At 31.2% G+C, this 22280-nt stretch overlaps 3 protein-coding genes across 3 annotated transcripts; 2 read left to right on the top strand and 1 right to left on the bottom strand.

The window, feature by feature from the left end:
• The first annotated feature begins 630 nt into the window (after positions 1 to 630).
• On the top strand, positions 631 to 1243 carry LOC123260549. Its single transcript, XM_044721704.1, has one exon. It carries the CDS (start codon positions 677 to 679, stop codon positions 1241 to 1243), a length of 567 nt encoding a protein of 188 aa, XP_044577639.1. The 5' UTR covers positions 631 to 676.
• Positions 1244 to 1721: 478 nt separating this feature from the next.
• LOC123260543 lies at positions 1722 to 18438 on the top strand. The gene is made up of 8 exons (XM_044721692.1): positions 1722 to 2048; positions 2680 to 2827; positions 4158 to 4323; positions 4397 to 4546; positions 5602 to 5633; positions 5838 to 6025; positions 16413 to 16714; positions 18016 to 18438. Exons 1-8 carry the CDS (start codon positions 1869 to 1871, stop codon positions 18173 to 18175), a joined length of 1326 nt encoding a protein of 441 aa, XP_044577627.1. The 5' UTR covers positions 1722 to 1868; the 3' UTR covers positions 18176 to 18438.
• LOC123260388 lies at positions 11528 to 12701 on the bottom strand. Its single transcript, XM_044721460.1, has 2 exons — positions 12691 to 12701; positions 11528 to 12616 (listed from the first exon to the last, which is right to left on the bottom strand). The coding sequence occupies exons 1-2, from the start codon at positions 12698 to 12700 to the stop codon at positions 11754 to 11756; spliced, it is 873 nt and encodes a 290-aa protein (XP_044577395.1). The 5' UTR covers position 12701; the 3' UTR covers positions 11528 to 11753.
• Positions 18439 to 22280: the final 3842 nt, after the last annotated feature.

The following is a 22280-nucleotide window of genomic DNA, read 5'->3' as shown; positions in this document are numbered from 1 at the left end:
AATTTAGTGTCATTGCAAGGTCTTGATCTCTAGATGCATGATTAAGAAATGACCTTGTATCTTGTGAACTATTAACCTTTTTAAAGACACAAGCTTACTCTGACATTACACTCATCAAGACTTTTCATTTGAGTACCCACATCAATTTTTCATATATTTATATATATATGCATATATGAAAAATATATCAAAATGCATGTGGGTACTCAAATGAAAGCTCTTGATGAGTGTAACATCGGGATAAGCTTATATCTTAAAAAACGTCAATAGTTAAGAAAGTACAGTGCAATTTAACAAGAGTCATTGTTTAATAAAGCAAAATTTTATTTATTTATAGTTTACCAGTCACAGCAGTCACATAGTGCAAGGTTGCTAGTTATTATTATTATTGACTTATATTTTATCTGTGTATCTATTTGTTTACATTACTCTGTAAATGGAAAATTTTTAATTACTTATCACTACACTGAAAACAAATTAATTTGAATCGAAAAAAAATTCTTGAATCAAACAAAATTTATTTAAGTCAATAAAAATTTCTGAGTCAAAGAATTTTTCTACTTTAATTAAGAATATTAAGTTCTTAAAATTCATTTACTTGATTTAAGTTAATTCTTTTTTTCTGTGTAATTATAAAAAATTCTAAAGAGTGTTGGCCCTCCTAATAAATTAATAAATGACTATTTATCAGGTTCTTTTTGGATTGGGACTGCCAATGGAGTCGGAAGTCTCGGTAATACTGGGATACGTACTAAAGTGCAACTACAATTTGCCTTACAACTCGTCATCGTTTTCAGGCCCCACTTACTTAAACAGGCACCAAAGAGATGCGTACAATAATAATGACAATGATAATAGTGGAAAAATAACAAGAGAAAGGAATAAGAATAATGTAAAAAGTTTTAAAATAAAATCACAACAATCACTATCTCGATGGGATTTATATCGTATTTTAGAGTCTGCTCTCGGGAGTTTCGGCTCGCCAGGAAAAGTATGCTTACTTCGCGCTGTCTGCGAAGCTGCAGAACTTCCTTTTGATCGAAGTCACGGATTACTTGGCGAGCTTTTACATACTTTCCTCTCTCCATCCAGTACTTCTGAATACCCAGACGTATACGAGGATCGTCAATATCTCACCGCTGAAAACATCGGCAAAAATAGTCTAAATAAACAGTCAAAAGGTCAATGCAAATCTTTTTTCCCTGAGTGCATTTACAGTCCATTAGACTACTTTACTTTGTAAAAAAAAAAAAAAAAAAAAAAAATACATTTACTTTTATTTACTCTTGCCATTTTTTAACAATCAATAAATTATTTACTGACAAATTTACCTTTTACATTTTCTTTAAATTTTTTCAAGCAAACTTTTTCCGATTGAGGATAAAAAATAAATTACCTCTACCTTAAGCACACAATCTGACAGTTTTAATAAACATTAAAGCCTGGGAATAAACAGCTGAACAAAAGCGATAAAAAATTCCCACATCCTTGCAAATAAAAATGCATAAAGACAATTCACGTTATTTCCCAGGACAATTTGACTTTTATAATATTTTCTAGCTCCCAACTTATTTTTCAAACTTTAAATCTAATCTTCTATACATTAAAACTTTTTAGTGTTAGAAAATAAATAAAAAGATAAATTGATAAACAATAAATAAAAAAAAAAATCCTTTAAAAGTTGGCTGTAATATTTTGTAATTTACCACGTCGTCGAAACCCTACCGCTAATTAGGACGCCGAGAGAGTGATTAGTCGGTTTACCACTGGTTCTCTCCCTCAAGCGAACTCTATCCAGTTTATATAGATATCTTGGAAGCGCAAGACAAAGAACTACTACTGACGCTTACTTAAAGTTATCCCCAACAATGAATTCATTGTTAACATCTTGTTTTATTTATCGTAAAATAATTTTACCTTGCATCGTTATCACTGGTTTAACGGTCACCATTAACAATTGTTTAGTGTCAGTAAATGGAGATACTAAAATACGTAAGCGTTATTTGGTTCACCCGCCGCCCAGCGACTGGGCAGCTACTAAAATGCAGGTAAAAATTTATATTCATCCTTTTTTTTTTATTATTGTCAAAAAAATCAACTGGTAATTGCAATTAAAATAAAAATATTAAATTCACTGTTGGCTGGACTACATTATTGGACGAAAAAAATTTTTTTTTTTTTTTTTTAAATCAAATACTTTTTCCGTGACGAATCATCGACGGAAATTTTTTAAAATCTGATGACCTATATCGGTATATATATAACATTCACATCATAACACTCTTCACGTCAATGCCAGAAATGAATTCTCGAGTGACGTACCGTTGAATCCGGATGAATTGGTTGTCAGCACAGATTTATCACGTAGTTTTCATTGTTATTTCTAGCTTGATCTCTCTACACCTCCAAAACAACATAAACATATATATATATATATATATATATATATATATATATATATATATATATATATATATATATATATATATATATATATATATATATATATATACAATATATAGACATATCGACAGAGTTGTACGTAAATAGATTTAACTCTGCTGTTGGTGGGTTGCCTGTCTCCTGTACAACTCTGCTATCCTATCAAGCTACTGCCAGTACATTCTATTCTCTATATGTTTTATTATTCTATTATTGAATGTATTGGTATTTCTCCAGTTGATTGCTGGTCTAGGGTTGCCGATGGATGTCGACGTTAGTACGATCATCGGGTATGTTGTCAAATTCAATTATGATCTCCCTTACAACGCCTCTGATTTAACGGAGCCTTACATACGCTATCAAAGATCCACTTTTTATCAAAACCGTAAGTCTACTTACTTAATTTAATAATTACTTTATTTTGTCTCCCTTGAGGTGAGTTATCCTCGCTAGTAGATCCTTTGATAAAAGAAAAAATTCAATTTAAATCAGTTTAGCAGAGATTTTATTGACGAATGTGCTTTTAGTAATAGCGAAAAAGTGTGATTTGAATAAAAGATAAAAAAGTTAAAGCGAGGGAGGAAGTATCAAAAAAATAAAAAAGAAAGTGAATGAGTGGATGGATAAAGCACGAATTTCTGGCACTTTACATATTAATGGCTATTTTTCGTAATATATAGATATATACAGAGGTAAAGCCTGTCTAGCAACAGATCGAAGGAGACTGAGTGAAATAGACAATAGACGGGGAATAAATGTACGCCAAGCCTCTTCTTATTCCAGCTTGGCTTTTTCGACCACTTTAATTTTAGTTAATCGGTCTCGTTTTTTTTTTTATATTTTTTTTATATTGTAATGATAGAAGGATTTAGTACGGAGTAATAAACTGATTTAGTAACAAAATTTTTAGTCATTTATTTGGGTGAAAAAAATATATTTTACCCATCAATATTATTTGTTACAGCTTGATAAAAGATTTTTTTATTCTAAATAAATAAATTATATTAATATAAATAAAGCCTTATTGTATTGAAATAAATATTTTTTTCCACCAAATAATATTTAGTAGTAGGTACTAAATATTTCTTTGGTAAGTATTGTCGGTAGATGGCGATGCTTTAATTCCATTAATTCCAATGTGATACAAAACCCATTCACTGATTCAGATTATTTTATTCAACTCGATTTTGGGAGATTTATCAAACTTTTGTAAACACACATACTCCCAAATGGCTTATGTTATTTCTCAGTGGAGTTTAGTTTAAATTTTTCAATTTCTCTATTATTGATATGTTAAAAACTTGTTTAATTTCAAATTTTATAAATGTCTCAAATAAAAAATTATAATTTAATGAGATTCTTTTCTTTATAATACCTTATATTTTTATTTAAAATTATTTTTATTTATTTTGAGTAAAAAGTTAGGCTATACGCTAAAATTAGTTAAAAAAAAATTAATTTCTTTAATACCAATAAACGATTTATTGAGTAGCAATAGATAATTTGTTAAATACTACTAAATATTTATTTGGTGGAAACAAATGGGCTTTAATAAATGATTAAGTAACCATTACTAAATCTTATTATTAATTAATTTTAGATATTTTTGACTCCCCTTGTGTACTTGCTTCTCATTTAGTTTATAGTATTTTTTTGCTTCTCATTTAGTTTATAGTATTTTTTTTTGGTCATTATAAATACATTCTCCATTACAGCCGAAGGATTTAGTTCACGCTGGAAGATTTACCGGATGATCGAGTCAACTTTAGTGGTTTTTAGTTCAGGAAGAAGCTGCCTCTTAAGAGTGATTTGTGAGACTGCTGCAGTCCCTTTCTCGAGATCACAAGGAATTTTACCGCAACTTATTCATATTCTCCTCACGTAACTTGTTCTATTTATATATTTATATATTTAGCCAAAAATAAACACCAATATTATTAAAAATTTATTGCAGCCCTTCGCTGACCGACGAAAAATATCTGGAGCACACGGACCAGGAGTTCAGAGCAGCTGAGTTCAAAGGGAGAAAATATCCTAATGATTGTCACAAAATTTTTCCCGATTGCATTGAAAGTCCTCTGGATTATTTCACGGAGGTAATTCAGTAGAAATTTGATCGGTTGAAAAATAATAACTAAGGGAAACAAATTAAAAGTGCGATAAAGTAAATAAAAGTTTAACAACTGGGATGTGATTGTAAAAATAAATAAAATAAAATTCTTGGTTTGGCAGACTAGTATAGTAACGTTAACGTTATTCTCAATACAGTTATAATAGAAGCTGAAAACAAAGAGTGAGAGAATTTTTTGTATTTGAGGGTATAGAAAATAGAAGCTGAGTACCGCGGGTACTCGGTACCGGGTGACGGTATTGCTACGTGACGCAGTTATCGGATGTTATTGGCATTTTTGTTGTTCGATAATAACAATACACCGATGGCAAAAAGAGCAAAGAGTTATCAAAAAATAATATCAGCCTTTAATTTATCGCGGTAGCTTAATAAAATTATATTAAACCTCGAAAATAAATAATCCTTATTGAAAAAATATATTTTATTATTAATACAACAAATTTTAAATTTAATTCTCTAGACGAAATTATTTTTTACGACTTAAACAGGGCTATGACGTAGTTTATTTTTCTACGATCATACCATGCATGTTACATTCCCGGGAAACTCATAACTTTGTATACAGTTCAATAAATATTGAAAAATAAATACACAAATAAAGTACATTTCTTACTTGGCTTCAGAAACATATATCCTGGGTTTTAGCTCCTTTAACGTCCGTACCAAATGCTTACGTTATACACTCTCCAATATATGTACCTATTATTGAAAAAAAAAATTAAATTTTCTTCTTAAAAAATCGAGGTTTACAGTTTGGAAACATTATTTAATTGCCTAAAAATTTTTTTAACTTTTTAAAAATAAATTTATCGGTCAATTGAGTCTTTCAAAGACACGTAAGATAAATAAAATAATCGAATTAACTATTTACAGTATTAAGTACATGTGTAAATTTATAATTTAAAATGTGTCTACTGGAGTCGGCTGGCTCGTATCGGCTGTTTAAAATATTTGCGATATGTATTTATGAAATTTCCATAAGCAAATATTGTAAAAAAGAGTAAACTCTCACGAAATTTGATTGGTAGAGAGTCGTTAATCGAGTTTACGGCAAAGAACGGCAAGTGTTACGTTTTAAGTGTAGTTGTACCTCGTTGACGCTTCTCAACTCACTTCTTTACTTGGCGTTTGTTCAAGAAGAGGGGAACAAGAGTTACCTGAAGGATCTAACGGACTGAAATAATTCAATTTACCGCGATGACGTCGTCTACAACTACAACTACCGCCTGTATTTCAATCGATTCAAAACTAACTGGCTGATAAGAACTACAAGGACTTAAAAAACATTTACTCGCAATTCTTGGCTTTGATTGCGAATTCACATTTATAATTACAATGAAAGTTGAATTATTTTTTGCGGTTATTATTTTCTGGAACAAGAGCTGCAGCCGCGCTAAAAGCGCTTTAAGAGAGGAGAGAAGTCTTATTTACCCCTCGCCATCCCAGCTAATCGTGAGTATATTATATCATGTATGTACACATAAGAGTATTTAAGACCGGTACTTCTAGCATGAATATTAATTAATTGTTGTTGATGTTGTTGCTATTCGACTACCGCTGTTTATCGCTAATCGTTACTTAACATACATTCATGTCGACACATTACATATTGGCAGTGTGATTTAATATTCATAAGATCATATAAGCTCCGGCAGTGTATAAGATCCTCGTAAATTTACGTTTGAGTGGATTTTCAAAGTTTTCCATTATCATAAATCAATTATATGTTTATCACGAGCAGGTACTTTGCTTAAATTATTTTTCTTACTACGCCGGTCGAAAGTACGGGGTTCCCGCTGCGATTTCACGGCAGAAATACCCTTTTTTATGCCATGGTCGAGTCGCGCATGCGCTCTACGACGGGGAGCCGAAATAATGCATTCATGCACTGACAACGAGACTCGAGGCGGCAGAAAGCCCGAAAGTCGGTAGTCGCGCTCACTCTATAGAACTTATGTTTATAAGCCTAACCTTACTTGTGATTGTTATGAATGTATCTGTCTGATGAAAATTAAGTTAACCGACACTCAACAATTTTTGATTTTTTTATTAATTAAAAACTAGAACTAAAAAACTATTTTTAAAAAATTCCACGTATAATTTTTGAAATTTTCTACATGTGAAAATTTTTGTTTTAATTTTTTAAAAATTAAATTTAAAAAATTAAATAATAATTTAATTTTCATCTATCTTGGATGTGTCAATGATTTTAGGTTGAATCTAAGTTAATTATAGAAAATAAATATTTATTTTAATGAAATGAGACTTGTTTAATATTTAAATTACTAAAAGAAACGAGAAATATTTTTTATCCTGATAGATATTCTGAAATAAATAAATTCATTATTGAACAAATAATTATTTGAAAAAATACAAAAACAGATTTTTTTCTTAATTTTTTTTTCTATGCATTTTACGATTATTATTTCATTTTTCTGTTTTTTTTTTTTTTATTCTTAAAATCAGACTTAATTTATAATATATTTATAACTTTAAATTTATTTAATTAAATTAAGATCGTTTCTCAAAAGAAAGTAATATGATAGATTATAAATTAGTATCTTTATTGACAGGTGTATTTGATGCCTGCCCCCCCCCCCCCCCAACCAGCAGCACTCACTTCGCTCGTGCCGCAAATGTCGGGGGCAGGCATCAATTTTTTTCAACGCAATTTTTTTCGTCCGGATAGCAAGAAAACTAGTATACATTACATGGGCAGAAATTTGAGAGCCCTGAACTGTGCGACATGATGCCCTCGGCTTCGCCTCGGGCATCATGGCGCGCAGTGCAGGAATCTCAACTTTCTGCCCTTGTAGTGTAATATACTATTACCTGATAAATTTTACTTGCTTTTGAAATAATCTATATTATTAAGAGAATAAGCAAAAATTTGTGGCCAGTGTATTTACATAATAAAATGGTTTTTTATGGTTAAATTTGGTATCGTTGGAAAAGTCTTGACCTAGAGTTGTGCCTTTTCATGGTTTCATATCATTTTCACCAATAGTCAATTTATTATGATAAGTATTTAGGCTGCATTCGAAAATACTCTATCTCTAGATACATAATTAAAAAATGGCCTTGTATCTCGTGAACTATTGACATTTTTAAAGATATAAGCTCATCCTGATGTTACACTCATCAAGACCTTTCATTTAAGTATCCACATCAATTTTTCATATATTTATATGTTTAATGTATATTAGGGTGATTCAAAAAAACTTTTTAATTTTTTTTTTAACTCTTACCTTCTCAAATGTTTCTATTTGATATAGAAAAAATCCTCACCAAACACGAGCCCTATAGCTCAACTCTAAGGGGTCGCTTTTTTTATTTTAGTTTCCCATTTAATTAACATGGGAAAAATTCTTTTTTGTTTTAAATTGAATTTACACATAATCTACGCAATTTTTTGCAAAAAACGATTTTATATTCTTAAAGTAGAGTCTTTGAGCTTTACAAAACTCTAAGACATAGTATGATTATCTCTACTAAAAGACAAGTTACAGCCATTTAAAAATGACTAAATTTTGAAATTTAAAGAAATAGTTGGCAATTGGGTCATTCCATGTCAGATCGACGAATAATTGGAATCGATCTCTTTCGATTTGGACAAATTTTTATCAGAAGTTTTCGTTTATCATAAAACGAAGTTCTGCCAAAGGAAAAACAATAAAAAAATTTTTTTCAAAAGACATGCAAATTCATAACTTTGCAATTTTTTCAATTTTATTTTTGTAATATCTCGAACGCTATTGTAGATATAGGAATGCATTCCAAAGGCCATGGCCTTTTGTTTGTTTAAAAAGGGACACTTAGGGTTATTGAAAAAAAAATATCTTGGAAAAAAATTTTCAAAAATGCCAAATTTGTCAAATTTTGAATTTATGAAAATCGTTAAAAATGACGATCGAAGATACAATTTTAGCTCAATTTTTTTTGTATAATACATACGGAGAAAAAAGTATTGCTATTGTAGCGATCCAGTGGATCGTGAACGTAGTATTATGATTAGCTCAAAACAGTATTGTCATTTTCACAATATTATAACCTGATATACTCTATACTTCGGATTCTTATATTAACTTTCCATGGTATGTGAATATGTAAAAACGTATTGCGATCATAAAGAAACGTTTCCTTACTGCGGCGAAACGTATCGTGATTATCACGATCCACGACGCCTTCATTGCCACCACACATAACCAAGTCTGAAACTTACGAGTGGATTTGTTTACAATTTTTGTGATGAAATAGTGATAATTACATAAATTAGTGAATTAATAATAACAGCGATATGGATGATTGGGTTGTTGATAAATTACTCGAGTGGAATCTTAAAAAACTTGTGTCGATTTTTGAAGGCTAGTAAAGAAATAAATCTTCCTATGTTAACTATTTTCATGCTGTGTCCGTGGTTATTGTATATAATTCTACTGCATTGATAAGGAAAAACAATGTACATTATATATTGTATTAAATAAATAAAATTTTTGTTTCCATAAAAGTCTTTTTTAGCATAAATAATTTGATCCCATACTGTTTTATACAAAAATATATTATTTTATAAAATATTCCTTTTTCAATCCTTTCCTACCAATATCCTGTTACGCGTGGAACGTTTCACGTAATAATTACCGTAACTCCTATTCCTTCCCGCTTCACAGCATTATTTATATTTGTAATGAAAAAGCAAATAAAAATATTTGCCTCTTTTAAATGAATATTTCAATAATACAAATTTCTAGGCTAATAATAATAATATTTGTAAAAATTAAAAAAAAAAGTCATATAAGATCAATTCCAACAATACTGCTGTAAGTCATTTTATTTAAACATTTTTAAACCTAACCCAATTCTTGACTGTCATAATCTATACAATAATTTTTAACCAATCGAGCTACAAAAAGAATTTGTATTTATGTTAATAACAATAAAATACCAAAAAAATAATAATCTGCAATAAAATATAATTAACATTTAATTAAAGACAACTAATCATCTATAAACCATAGCAATATAGACACTCAATATCCGAATCCATGTGGATCGTGATAATCATTATCCACTAGATTGGGCATATGCGCATCTAAAGTATAGTCATGCGGGGATCGTGATCATCACTATACTGTATCGTGGTAATAGCAATACTTTTTTCTCCGTGCATAGTAATCATCTTAAAAATTCTGAAATATAGAAGGGTGTTTTTTTTTTCAAAAATATCCATTTTTTAATTGAAAAAAAAAAAATTTTTTTTCGTTTTTTGCAACTTCTAAATAAGGTAAAGTTATGCAGATACATAAAGTTGTAATTTTGAGGATTAAAACATGAATTCATCACGTGGAAATATTGAACAATAAATTAATTTTAACTTTTTTTTATTTTTTTGACATGATTTCAAAGTCATCCTTAACGCATGGAAAATAAAAAAAAAGTTAAAATTAATTTATTATTCAATATTTCCACGTGATGCATTCAAGTTTTAATCCTCAAATTTAAAATATTTTGTATCTGCATAACTTTACCTTATTTAAAAGTTGCAAAAAAAGAGAAAAAATTTTTTTTTGAAATTCAAAAATTGATATTTTTGAAAAAAAAAACACCCTTCTAAAAATTTCAAAATTTTTTAGGGGATTACTATGTATCATACAAAAAAAATTGAGCTAAAATTTTAACTTCGATCGTCATTTTTAACAATTTTCAAAAATTCAAAATTTGACAAATTTGGCATTTTTGAAAATTTTTTTCCAAAATATTTTTTTTTCAATAATACTAAGTGTCCCCTTTTAAACAAACAACAGGTCATTCTTATATCCACAATAGCGTTCGAGATATTACAAAAACAAAATTGAAAAACTGAAAAAATTGCAAAATTTTGAATTTGCATATCTTTTGAAAAAAAATTTTTTATTGTTTTTCCTTTGGCAGAACTTCGTTTTATGATAAACGAAAACTTCTGATAAAAATTTTTCCAAATCAAAAGAGATCGATTCCAACTATTCGCCGATCTGAAATGGAATGACCCAATTGCCAACTATTTCTTTAAATTTCGAAATTTAGTCATTTTTAAATGGCTGTAACTAGTCTTTTTGTAGAGATAATAGTACTTTGTCTTAGAGTTTTGTAAAGCTCAAAGACTCTACTTTAAGAATATAAAATCGTTTTTTGTAAAAAATTGCGTAAATTATTTGAGTTCAATTTAAAACAAAAAAGAATTTTTCCCATGTTAATTAAATGGGAAACTAAAATAAAAAAAGTGACCCCTTAGAGTTGAGCTATAGGGCTCGTTTTTGATGAGGATTTTTTTTATATCAAATAGAAACAGTTGAAAGGGTGAGTTAAAAAAAAATCAAAAAGTTTTTTTGAATCACCCTAATATATATGTATATATGAAAAATATATCAAAATGCATGTGGATACTCAAATGAAAGCTCTTGATGAGTGTAACATCGGGATGAGTTTATATTTTTAAAATATATTTTATATATATGGATCATTCCACCAAATAAGAACATTTTTACGGGGCGACCCTCGCGGATTATGTTTAAAATTTATGGAGGTGTTCTCTATCATAAGACAAAAATTCCCTGAGAGTTTTAGCTCTTAATACGCAGCGGTCTTGAAGTTATGATTTTTTTTAATTTTGGAAAAAATTTTTTTTCAACTTTTTCGTCAATTTTTCTGATATGAAAAACATTTTTAAACAAAATCGACAAACATTGTATTTTGTAGGAAAAATTCTCAGCTTTTGAATGAAAATATTTATTTTTTCATAAACTCATCAGAAGACCCTTAAAAATCGAATTAAAGTGGAAAAATTGATTTTTTTCGGTGTGCAGCCCAAAATTCTTCAAATTTGAATTTTTTTCTGAAAGCTGAGAGTTTTTTACACAAAATATAGCGTTTTGCCGATGTGCATATTTTTTGTTTCATCACAATTAAATTAAACGCAAATTCATTATAATTAAAATACTTTTATTTTTGAACTTTTTTGAGATGTGGACACAGTTTTAATGAAAGCATAACCAATTTCATCTTTTAAAGGCACAAAAGTGTGTAATGACTGTGTACCTTTCACCGTTTTCGATTGAGAATATCGTACGTCTAACACATTTTTTTTTATTAAATAATCGTCATTAGCTATAAAAGTAAAGTCAACGCTTGTAAAATTTTTCGTTCCTCAGGAAAACAAATCTTGTGGTTTCAGTATATGCTCTTTATTGTTCATTTGTAGTGAAGCTCTAGCAGCATATCGTTTTAATGAACCCGCAAGACCATCGCATGGTCCTTTGCCATGGGCAGTTGCAAAAAAATGCCACTCAGCGTTGATTTCGAAGTCAGCATAATGATAACATAAGTTTGTAAATGCTTTCTTGTTTTTGAATCGTTGTGGAGCTCCATCAGAGAAGTAAAAAATCGTATTGATGACAGCAAACTTCTTTTTAAGAAAGGCAATCAATTGCTCTTGAAATAAATAAATTAAAACTGTGTCTTGCTTAAGACAATCTGAAATACCAACAAAGCTCAAATGCTTAATAGTATCATTTTCGTTATAATAAATCACCATTGGAAATATAGTAGCTTGATCATTATTCCAATGAAAACCTTGAGCTGCTTCCTGCACAACGAATGCATAGTTTTCCGCAAAGTCAAATACTACGGCGAATTCCCCGCTCTTTAAATTTAGTTTTGTATCAGAAAAAAATCGACTTTGTGTTTTCGCAATAAAATCATGTTTCAAAAGCTTATCAAGTTGCGTCACTAAAGTCTCGATGAAGTCTTCGGAATCTGAAGTAACATTCACAATAGTACAACGGTCTGTTGATGTCCACATTTTATATTGGATTTCATTAACATCAGATTCATTAAACGACACACGAAAATAATTAGCGATTTCTTCATTATTTGGACAACTATTGCACATTCTGGAAAAGCACGATTCGTTTGGATTGTTACAAACTAATTTATTTAATAAATTTTTGTAAATTGGCTGAGATTCTACAACCCAATCGGTGTTTTTCGCAAATTTTGGAAAATTACATCCTAAATGGAATAAATGTAATAAGATTAATAACTAGTTTTAGTACAATTATAGAGAATGTCAAATACACAAGTACCTTCTAACATCAATTTTAAATTTTGATGAATAGTACAAACACATACGACATGTGTAGTTCGATTTCCATCACAATCCTTCACAGATTTAAAATCTTTCATGCCCGCTAATTGTTTTGAGTTTTCTTCGCTTTCATAAAAATCAATGACAAGTTTTTTTACATCTAACTTAAGCAGCTGATTGCCTGGAACTTTTGTGGGATTCAAAGTATTAGTAGTCATTTCACCAGAGTCTAAATCAACATTCTCAGATTCACTGATGTCATTTTTAAGATTCAGTACCATTTTTCGAGAACAGTTAAATTCAGATGCTATACGACTGACTTCCCAACTGTCGGGTAAAATTGAAAGCAGCTTCTTTTTTATTGATCTGTAAAGCAAACGATCGATCGTATTAATATGAAAAAATGAAGATATTTTAAAATGATCGATTGTTAAAAAAATTTATTTGTCACTTTCAGCGTTATATAATTTCTTCACTTTAGCTATCATGGAACAATGATCTTGATTAATCTTTCAGTAGGTAGATTCAGGTACTATTCCAAATTGTGATTGGAACTTATTCTCTAGGGCAGCATAGCTCTCATCAAGTTTTTTTACTCCATAATTTTTTTCAGAATATAACCTTAAATTAAACGCATAGAAAAATAATTAAGTAAGTTTTCACTCAGTAAATGAAAAACTTAATCAATAGAAAATTTTTACCTGTCTTTTTCAATAAGAGGAATTTTCAAAAATCGCTCTAAAGAATGATCATTGTAATCACATAGATTGTCGCTAAAATTACTGAGAGTTCGAGATAAACTGCTTCCTTGAGTACAAATTTCAGCTGATATACTCAGACTTTCAACACTAATTTGACTTGAAATAATTTCCTCTTCCTCTGATGCCGGCGGAATATATTCTTTGACACGGAATCGACAACGCACACATAACATTGAAGTGTCATCTAAGTCAGGAAATTTCCAACGATCTTCGTCGGGAAATTTTCTTAAATTTTTAACTCCTTTTTTATACAACAATTTACTGACCGTATACGTTTACTCATGGCAATGAAATATCAAAGTAACGCAATAATTATTACTTAAAAACTTGAGCAATTATATTTTTGTTAAGAACAAACGATCCGAAAAGAAATCGCTCAAGAAAGAATCACAAAATGAAAGTAAATAGAGGGAGTTGTGAGTGCCATCTGCATGATAAGTGACGAAGTATAGACTCAGCTTTTAAGCAGGTGGTTCAAAATTTCTGAGTACTATAATTTTAGTATTAAAGAGAAAATTATATTACTATTCTGAATTATATTACTGCATAGTGAATCTAACATTTAATTTAATTGTGACGAAACAAAAAATATGCACATCGGCAAAACGCTATATTTTGTGTAAAAAACTCTCAGCTTTCAGAAAAAAATTCAAATTTGAAGAATTTTGGGCTGCACACCGAAAAAAATCAATTTTTCCACTTTAATTCGATTTTTAAGGGTCTTTTGATGAGTTTATGAAAAAATAAATATTTTCATTCAAAAGCTGAGAATTTTTCCTACAAAATACAATGTTTGTCGATTTTGTTTAAAAATGTTTTTCATATCAGAAAAATTGACGAAAAAGTTGAAAAAAAATTTTTTCCAAAATTAAAAAAAATCATAACTTCAAGACCGCTGCGTATTAAGAGCTTAAACTCTCAGGGAATTTTTGTCTTATGATAGAGAACACCTCCATAAATTTTAAACATAATCCGCGAGGGTCGCCCCGTAAAAATGTTCTTATTTGGTGAAATGACCCATATGTATATATGAAAAATATATCAAAATGCATGTGGGTACTTAAATAAAAGCTCTTGATGAGTGTAACATCGGAATGAGCTTATATCTTAAAAAATGTCAATAGTTAAAAAAGTACAGTGCAATTTAACAAAAGTCATTATTTAATAAAGCAAAATTTCATTTATTTACACGGAAAAAAATAAGTAGTAAATGCAATATGATGAAGTCTTGGCAAATGAACATGATAAAATCATGTTGCAGCCACATGATTTCTCATGTTTCGGCTACATGACAACTATGTTACGGTAGCATGAGAAAAATGATGTGGCAGCAACATGATTTTCATGTAGTCTTAATAGCTTAGAATTAAGCTGCAACAACTAAATATTTATGCTTCAGAAACATTATTTATTATAAAGAAACTAGGTTTTTTAGGATTTATAATATTGCAGATGAAAATAAAAGTAAATTATCGAATTATATAATTTGTGAACGATATTTTTGTTTATTTAAATTATATACAATTTTTTTTGTCAATAGCTTCGGTTTGTAATGAAAGTAATTAAATTATTATTAATTGTTATTATTTTTAAGATATGTCTTGTTGCAACATAATTCAAGCTTTTTTTTATCGATAGACAAGGTACAATTGGAGGTAAAAGATTAAGGTTCCTTACACAATTAGCGTGACTATTTATTTTTACATTCCACGCATGATAATGACGATCAAATGCTGACATGATTTTTCTCGTGCTACCGCAACATGATTGTCATGTCGCCAAAATATTATAAATCATATAACTGCAACATGATTTCATCATGTTTATTTACCAAGACTGCATCATGTTGTATTTACTATTTATTTTTTTCGTGTATAGTTCACAAATTACGGCAGTCACATAGTGACTGCAAGGTTGCTAGTATTTAAATAAATAATTAAAAACTATCGGAATTAAATTGGTTAATTATTAATTTGTTTTTAATCTACCGAAAATGTGGAATAAAATAAAAATCTAATTAACTGAGTACTTATTAAATACGCCAATGTGTACTTAATGAAATAGCGGTGGATCCTCAGATAATTATTACATCGAATATAGATACCGTAGTGGATAATGAAGTAAATGATAAAATAAAACAAAAGTTGGATAACATACGAGAGTTGGATTGAGATGGAGATTGGGAATCGTGATTCACTGTTCAGTTGTTCACTTGTACAATTAATCATTCAATCTGGCTGTTTAAAAAGTTACTGGATAAATTTTTTTTTTTTTTTTTTTTTTTTTATCTTTCTACTGTCTATAGACTCAAGTCTGTAGTTTAGAGACTGGAGATAATTCTCGGGGGTATTTTAAATAGAACAAGAAATTCACGCGAGAGTTAGCTGTTTATTTTTTATCATTTGCTTTTAAATTAAGATTTATTTATAAAAAAATTTCTTTTTATCCATCGTACTGGCGGAAAGATTTCATGAGTTCATTTTTACACTCAAAGTGTGTGAATTAAAAAGGCTTGAGTATAAAGTGTGTTCATGAGATACTAAATACGATACACATATATGTGTAAGTATGATCTGAATAGTGAATATATAAATGTGTATGTATGTTCATGTGAGTTAAAATGTATAGGAGCAAAGATAGACTAAGTGCAAACTTAAAAGCTCTCGCACGTACGATCGAGCTTCAGGGGTTTACTTTCATTTTAAAACACTCGGACAATTCAGTTCGTTAATTAGTTTTGGCGATTGAATAATAAATGGATACGTGCAATTGAATTTATCGTAGTTAGCATTCCAGAGATATTTTCTACCAAGAATATGTTTGCCTAATTAGAAAACCCATTTTCTCAAAAATGTTCATTTTAATTATTTCAATGTCTCTTCTCTTGAAATTTTAACCATCTTTGTTTGAATTTACGATAATTATCAATAGTAAACTTGAAAGTTTTATCTTTTGTTAGCTGATTTTCGGTCTGGGTACGCCCTTGCAGTTGGACCGAGAGAGCGTTATCGTCGGTGCATTTACGAAATTACTCTACAATCTACCATCAAATGTTACGGACTTAACTTCACCAGGGACAATAAATTACCGGGATGACAAGAGCAAAACCCGGTGGAATATTTACAAACAATTTGAAAAATTATCGGAGCTTTACGGATTGGGAGGAAGAGTCTGCCTGCTGAAAGCGATATGCCAAGTAACTCACACCCCCTTTGACCACAACCACGGTCTGCTTGGCCAACTTATTCAGACATTCTTAACGTGAGTATCCCTTCAATCAATTTAAATTTCCCTTAATTTTCAAGTCAGTTATTTGCAAGTAAAATGTCAATGGCAATTATTTAGCATTAAAAAATGAGTTTGAGGAGTAATTGAATTAATAAGTTACCGAGTAATAATTGAGTAGCCGTCATTTATCGTCTGAATTGAAAGTTTGGAGGAACTAAACGTGAAGGTAACCGCAAGTTTGGATCGATGCTGAGACGATGCCAAGCACGTTGCTGCTTGTGTATATGTATACGTAACAATCCAGGAACTACGGGAGTCTCCGGATTGGTCTCCCACCCCGATGTACTCTCCTGTCCCTCTAAGAGCGTAACAACCCCTTTTGGATGGCATGTAACTCTTGTAAATCATATAACTCGATCATTGCCCGGATCGCCGTGTTTACCGTCACTTTCTCACGCTTCTCACCCTTGTGGCCTTTCACCCTCGTCTTCTGTTCTCTCTACACTTGACGCAAGTTAAATTTACCCATATTTTCTATACCTACCTCTTGAAACCTCCCTCTCATCTCCGCTCTCAGCTATTTGTGCTAGACACTGTCATTAAAGTAAAAATTATTATAGATCCCGCGTGTAAATTGTTTTTTAAAACAACTATTTTTGTCAAGATTTAAAAATTATAAATAAGAAAACTTTGACTTGATTTTTTGATATTTATGACACCATATTTTAATAAATAAATTTTTTTATAAATTTTAAAAATAATTGTGCTATCATAGGGTCAATTACAAATTATTTAATGGACAAATGTGACGGAATAAATTTATAGAACGAATAAATTATTAAAAATTCCTCCAAAAACTTGATATAAAAAATTAACTTTCACTAAAAAATATATAAAACCGTGCAAAGGCGGTAATTCTTGTCAAAAGCTTTCTGATGATACAAAATTAAACTATAAAAATTCCTTTATAAATAATAATATGCTCGTCAAAAAATTTTCCTCACTCTCTCAATCATTTAAATCATAAATAACTATGGCTGAAAAAAAATATCAAAACTAATTTACAATAAAGATAAACCCGTTGAAAAATTTTTTTAGTCTTCTAATTACATAAATCAATTTTTGACGTACAAATACATTTACACGAATAAAACAAAATAAATTAACAAATTTTATTTATTTATAAATTGAATTAAAAAAAAAAAAAAAAAATTTTCCTTATTCTCTTAATTATATAGATTACTTGTTAGATATTTAGTGATACAAAACAGAGAAAATGTAGGTGAGGTGAGTAAGGGGGTGAGATGTTCCTTAAGCTTGTGTGGAATTTGCAGGCCCTCAAGCACTGCCGAGTCTTATGAGAACCACGAGGATCAGGAATACCATTCTGCGGAAAAACTCGGCAGGCACGTGGGCGAATTCTGCCACGCCCTATATCCGGAATGCACAAGAACCGTGCTAGACGTATTTTCAACTACGACGGAGCTTTTCTGAAGAAAAAGGCCCTTTATTCTTAACTCTACGCTGCGTATAAAACCAACAACTTTATTAATTTTTATTCCATCTTGTATATTTATATATTTAACTTGATGATTCCATAAACTTTTATCCTTCTACCCGGTTGTGTAACTGCTACATCGCTAGAACATCTCTTGTATTCCGCCACTGCATTCCTCCCGGTACTTTCATTTGCCAAAACCCCGGATTCATGAAATTCTTCGGACACTGAAACAACTGCTGTGAGATTTCAGCTAAGAATCCTATACTCTTTGTCAGAAATTAAAACTTTTAGTAAAATTAATTTGTAATAAAAAATAAATTTATTTTATGACTAATAAAATCAAAAAGATGTAACTCATTTTTTATTTATTTTTTTTTTATACTAAACTTCTATTGGAAATTCTAGTACGGTTTATTGGAAAAAATAAAAGAAAGCCTTTTGGAATTTAAACGGTTTGAGTGCGCCGAGTTTAATGAATATCCCAGCAGGCTAATCGAATGGAGAACGCTACGACGATAGATAAAAGCAAAGGAAAAAGATCCAAGTCGACGTAGAACTAAAACTCCCTAAATGGATATTACTGTATCTATACATCCATTTAAACAGTTCTCATTTTAATTGAAATACTCGAGTACCTTCATTATCATTATCAATATTAAAATTATTATTATTATTATCCATATTATCATCAATTCCAAAACATTCTTCGGTATGAATTTTACTTTAATGATTAATTTCACTCTTGTAATTAATAATTTTCATGTAAGAGATTGAAACTCAATTATTTAAAAAGAAAATTGTTTTACCTTCAAGTCATTGATAATTTATCTGAAGCTTCAGCACTCAAGATTTATAAATAAGGAACAAGTAAATGTAATTATTGATTTTAGGAAAAAAATAAAAATAGTTAAGGGCTTACAAAAATACGCGCCATAAAAAAAACCTATTTTTTCGCCTAGTAGATGGTCTAGAATAGAATAGCATTGAATGTTAGTGCGCAGAACGTTTAGAGAAATCAAATACTGCGCTGCTTTTATAAACTTACAAGCACGAGGACAAGGAAAGAAAAAACGCCGATTATGTTATTATGAATTATTATCATCAAATATTAATTAAGTAAAATAGGGGAATCACGTGACACCTTATCGTGAACAGACGTGCGTAAGCAGTGCTCGTACAAATCACAAAAATAATCCTAGTTTTCTATACTCTGGGTACTGTGAAATACTAAAATCAATTAGTGAAAATATTAAACTCTTAACTAAACATTCTAATTTGCGTAATACTTGTGCCTTTATTTAATAAAATTAAATTGTATCATCTCGAGCTGTATTTGGGGTTAGGATGAGCGAAGAATCCCCGGAGCCTGAAACTCTGTCTCAAGGAATCAGTGCCGCCATCTCTGAGAGTGAATGTGTACCTATTAACAAGGCCCTGTCATCATCTGTTTGTAAACAACAAGCGGCCGTCACTACCGAAAAGTCAAAACACAAAGGCAGGTTGCCCAAACATCTGACTTTTACTCGTGACAGAGCGAGCTCAAATTGCAACAGTGAGGATTTCTTCAAGAGGAAAAGGTCGGAGGACTCTGATCCTGAGAACCCGTGGCCTGAACTGGAGGAGAATTCCCAACAACATAAAAAGATACACAAAAGCCGACCAAATTCACCGCCCAAATCTGTCAACCAGAATACATCAGCCGTACAATCCCCAGCTGTAGTTCACCCTCTAACTGACACAACTGAGGATACTTTTTATAGTATGGTGAGAGAAGGTCTAACTATCAATTCCATGTTCGATAAACTATCAGAACAGATCAGAGAGAGCACACGTAAACTCGAAAGTCAAATCCAAGCTAGCCAACTAAGGAGTGAAGCTGCGATTGAACAAATCAGAGAAGAACTTACCGAACAAATAATCAAAATTGCAGATAGACAGACTAAGTTGGAAGCAGAAATGGCAGCTATGAAAGCAAGCCAAAACTCGCTGGTGAATCACGATAACTCTCCATCCTTTGAAGATACCAAACGTAAAATCAAACAGCTTGAAGACATAATACATCAACAAGAGAAACTCTCTAAACAATTATATATTGTAGTTAAAAATCATTCCTGGACTGAATAAAATCTCTTGTCTGATACAAATAAGTTCTTCAATAAGAACTTCAACCTTTCAAATGCCATTGAAAGCGCCACGCACATAAACCATGCACACAAAATCGCCAGAATTAAATTCACCAATTTAAACGCCAAAGAGACAGTAATGGCCACCAAAGCAAGAGTCCTAAAAAATGATACTATATCTATTAATCATGACCTTACCAAACGAGCTTTATACTGCACCAAAAAAATTAAAGAAGCAGCAACGGACATACGTAATGCAGGAAAGACTCCCAAAGTTATCGGGAGCCGTCTGTACACAGAAAATAAGTGCTATACTTGGGACCTGGAAAAGGATTCATTGAGCCTGAAGGACAAGGTTATCAACAATGCCTTGAGGGTCCAGCCGCAAAGAAATTAGATTTCCAAAAAACTAAACATCTTGTCTTGGAACGTTACAGGCATAAAAAACTTGTTCAAAAATTAATGCTCTAAAAAAATCGACATTTTCTGCATCTGTGCAACCTGGGCGACCAATGATATCCTCCTTCCTCCAGAATGGCATGAATACACCGTCTTCTCATCTCCAACAATTAGAGAAAAAAGTATGGGTCGTGCAAGTGATGGAATCGCAATTATTGCCAAACAGAATCTGGATTTAAAGATAATTGACTCCTCTGACAGTTGGCTCTTTGTTCAGGTTTCTGCTGGTGTATTTTCTTTTGTTCTAGCCTGTATTTATATAAGACCATCGCGCAGCATGGTAGCTTCACTTGATCTCCTTCAACAAACTACCGATGGAATTAATGATACTTTTGGCCACTTACCAGTTATCTTCACCGGAGACTTCAACGCCCATGTCGGGAACTTGGACAACATGCCAGAAGACCTCGTCCTAGGCTAGTGCCTCTCAGTAGAGGTTAGTACCTCTCAGAGCTGAGGAGCTCAAGAGATCAGAAAGTCGATGTCAGGAGACAGAAACTGCACGCCTTTTTACAAAACAATTCAATGCACTTTATTAATGTCAGAACTCCAAGTAACACTCCAGGTGAAATTACATTTATCGGCAAAAGTAATAGCATTATCGACTTTGTAATTGCTAATATTCAATCTTTGGAGCTAATTATTGACTTGGAAGTACTGCACTACGAAAATGATTCAGACCACTTGCCGCTCTTTTTACAAATCTACTCGCCAATTATAGATGACACCACTACAATACCTAACAATAGTGAATCACCGGGTAAAACAATTTTTACCTGGTCATTCGACCAAAAAGACGTTTACAAAGCCCACTTGCGCAACTCTACTAGAACCTGTGCCGATTTCGCTCATCATTCTGTAACAGAACTTAGTCAAAATCTCCAAAAAGCTATTAAACACACTGCCATCCTTTCAGGGCTCTCCAGAGAAGTAAAACCCGCAAGATTTGTGAAGAAAACACAGCCTTGGTATGAAGATACTTGCAAAGCTGCCAAAAGTAATCTCAAATGCCTCTTCAAACAGCTCAGAAACGACAACTTTCAGGGTAACTCCAAAAACCAATAACTCGACGCGAGGAAAAATTACAAAGCTCTTGTCAAGTCTAAGAAGCGTCAGTTCAACAATAAATGCCTGGACAGCTTAGCCAATATAAAAAATTCTGCCGAATTCTGGAGTGCAGCTAGATGCTTCAGGAAAAAAGCCATACCATATGCTAATCCAATCGACATCAATACATGGGAGAACTTCTATTCCAAACATACGCCACCGAAAGACTGGGAATATGTGACGTTCTTTGGTGTATTCGACCCACTGCTGGATACGGAATTCACCATAGAAGAGCTTAATACGGCCATCAATCAGTGCAAAGTAAAAAAATCACCTGGTCCAGATAAAATTCAGAACGAATTTTACAAATCAATGCCCCAAAACTGGAGATTGTACACTCTCTGTCTTTTTAATAAAGTGTTCGAGACTGAAAAGATACCTGAAGACTGGTTCACATCCACAATCACGA

Source organism: Cotesia glomerata, linkage group LG3, assembly GCF_020080835.1.
Source record: "Cotesia glomerata isolate CgM1 linkage group LG3, MPM_Cglom_v2.3, whole genome shotgun sequence".
Taxonomy (NCBI): Eukaryota; Metazoa; Arthropoda; class Insecta; order Hymenoptera; family Braconidae; genus Cotesia; species Cotesia glomerata.
Note: the sequence above shows the minus strand (reverse complement) of the source record. Positions and strands in the feature narration are given on the sequence as shown.

What these genes read in the sequence shown, in the direction of transcription:
- LOC123260543 (XM_044721692.1), top strand. Translation starts at nt 1,869, where the DNA reads ATGAATTCATTGTTAACATCTTGTTTTATTTATCGTAAAATAATTTTA. An exon ending in ATCCACTTTTTATCAAAACC is followed by an intron (nt 2,828 to 4,157) that starts GTAAGTCTACTT and finishes TCTCCATTACAG; the next exon opens with CCGAAGGATTTAGTTCACGC. An exon ending in CTTATTCAGACATTCTTAAC is followed by an intron (nt 16,715 to 18,015) that starts GTGAGTATCCCT and finishes TGGAATTTGCAG; the next exon opens with GCCCTCAAGCACTGCCGAGT.
- LOC123260549 (XM_044721704.1), top strand. Translation starts at nt 677, where the DNA reads ATGACTATTTATCAGGTTCTTTTTGGATTGGGACTGCCAATGGAGTCG.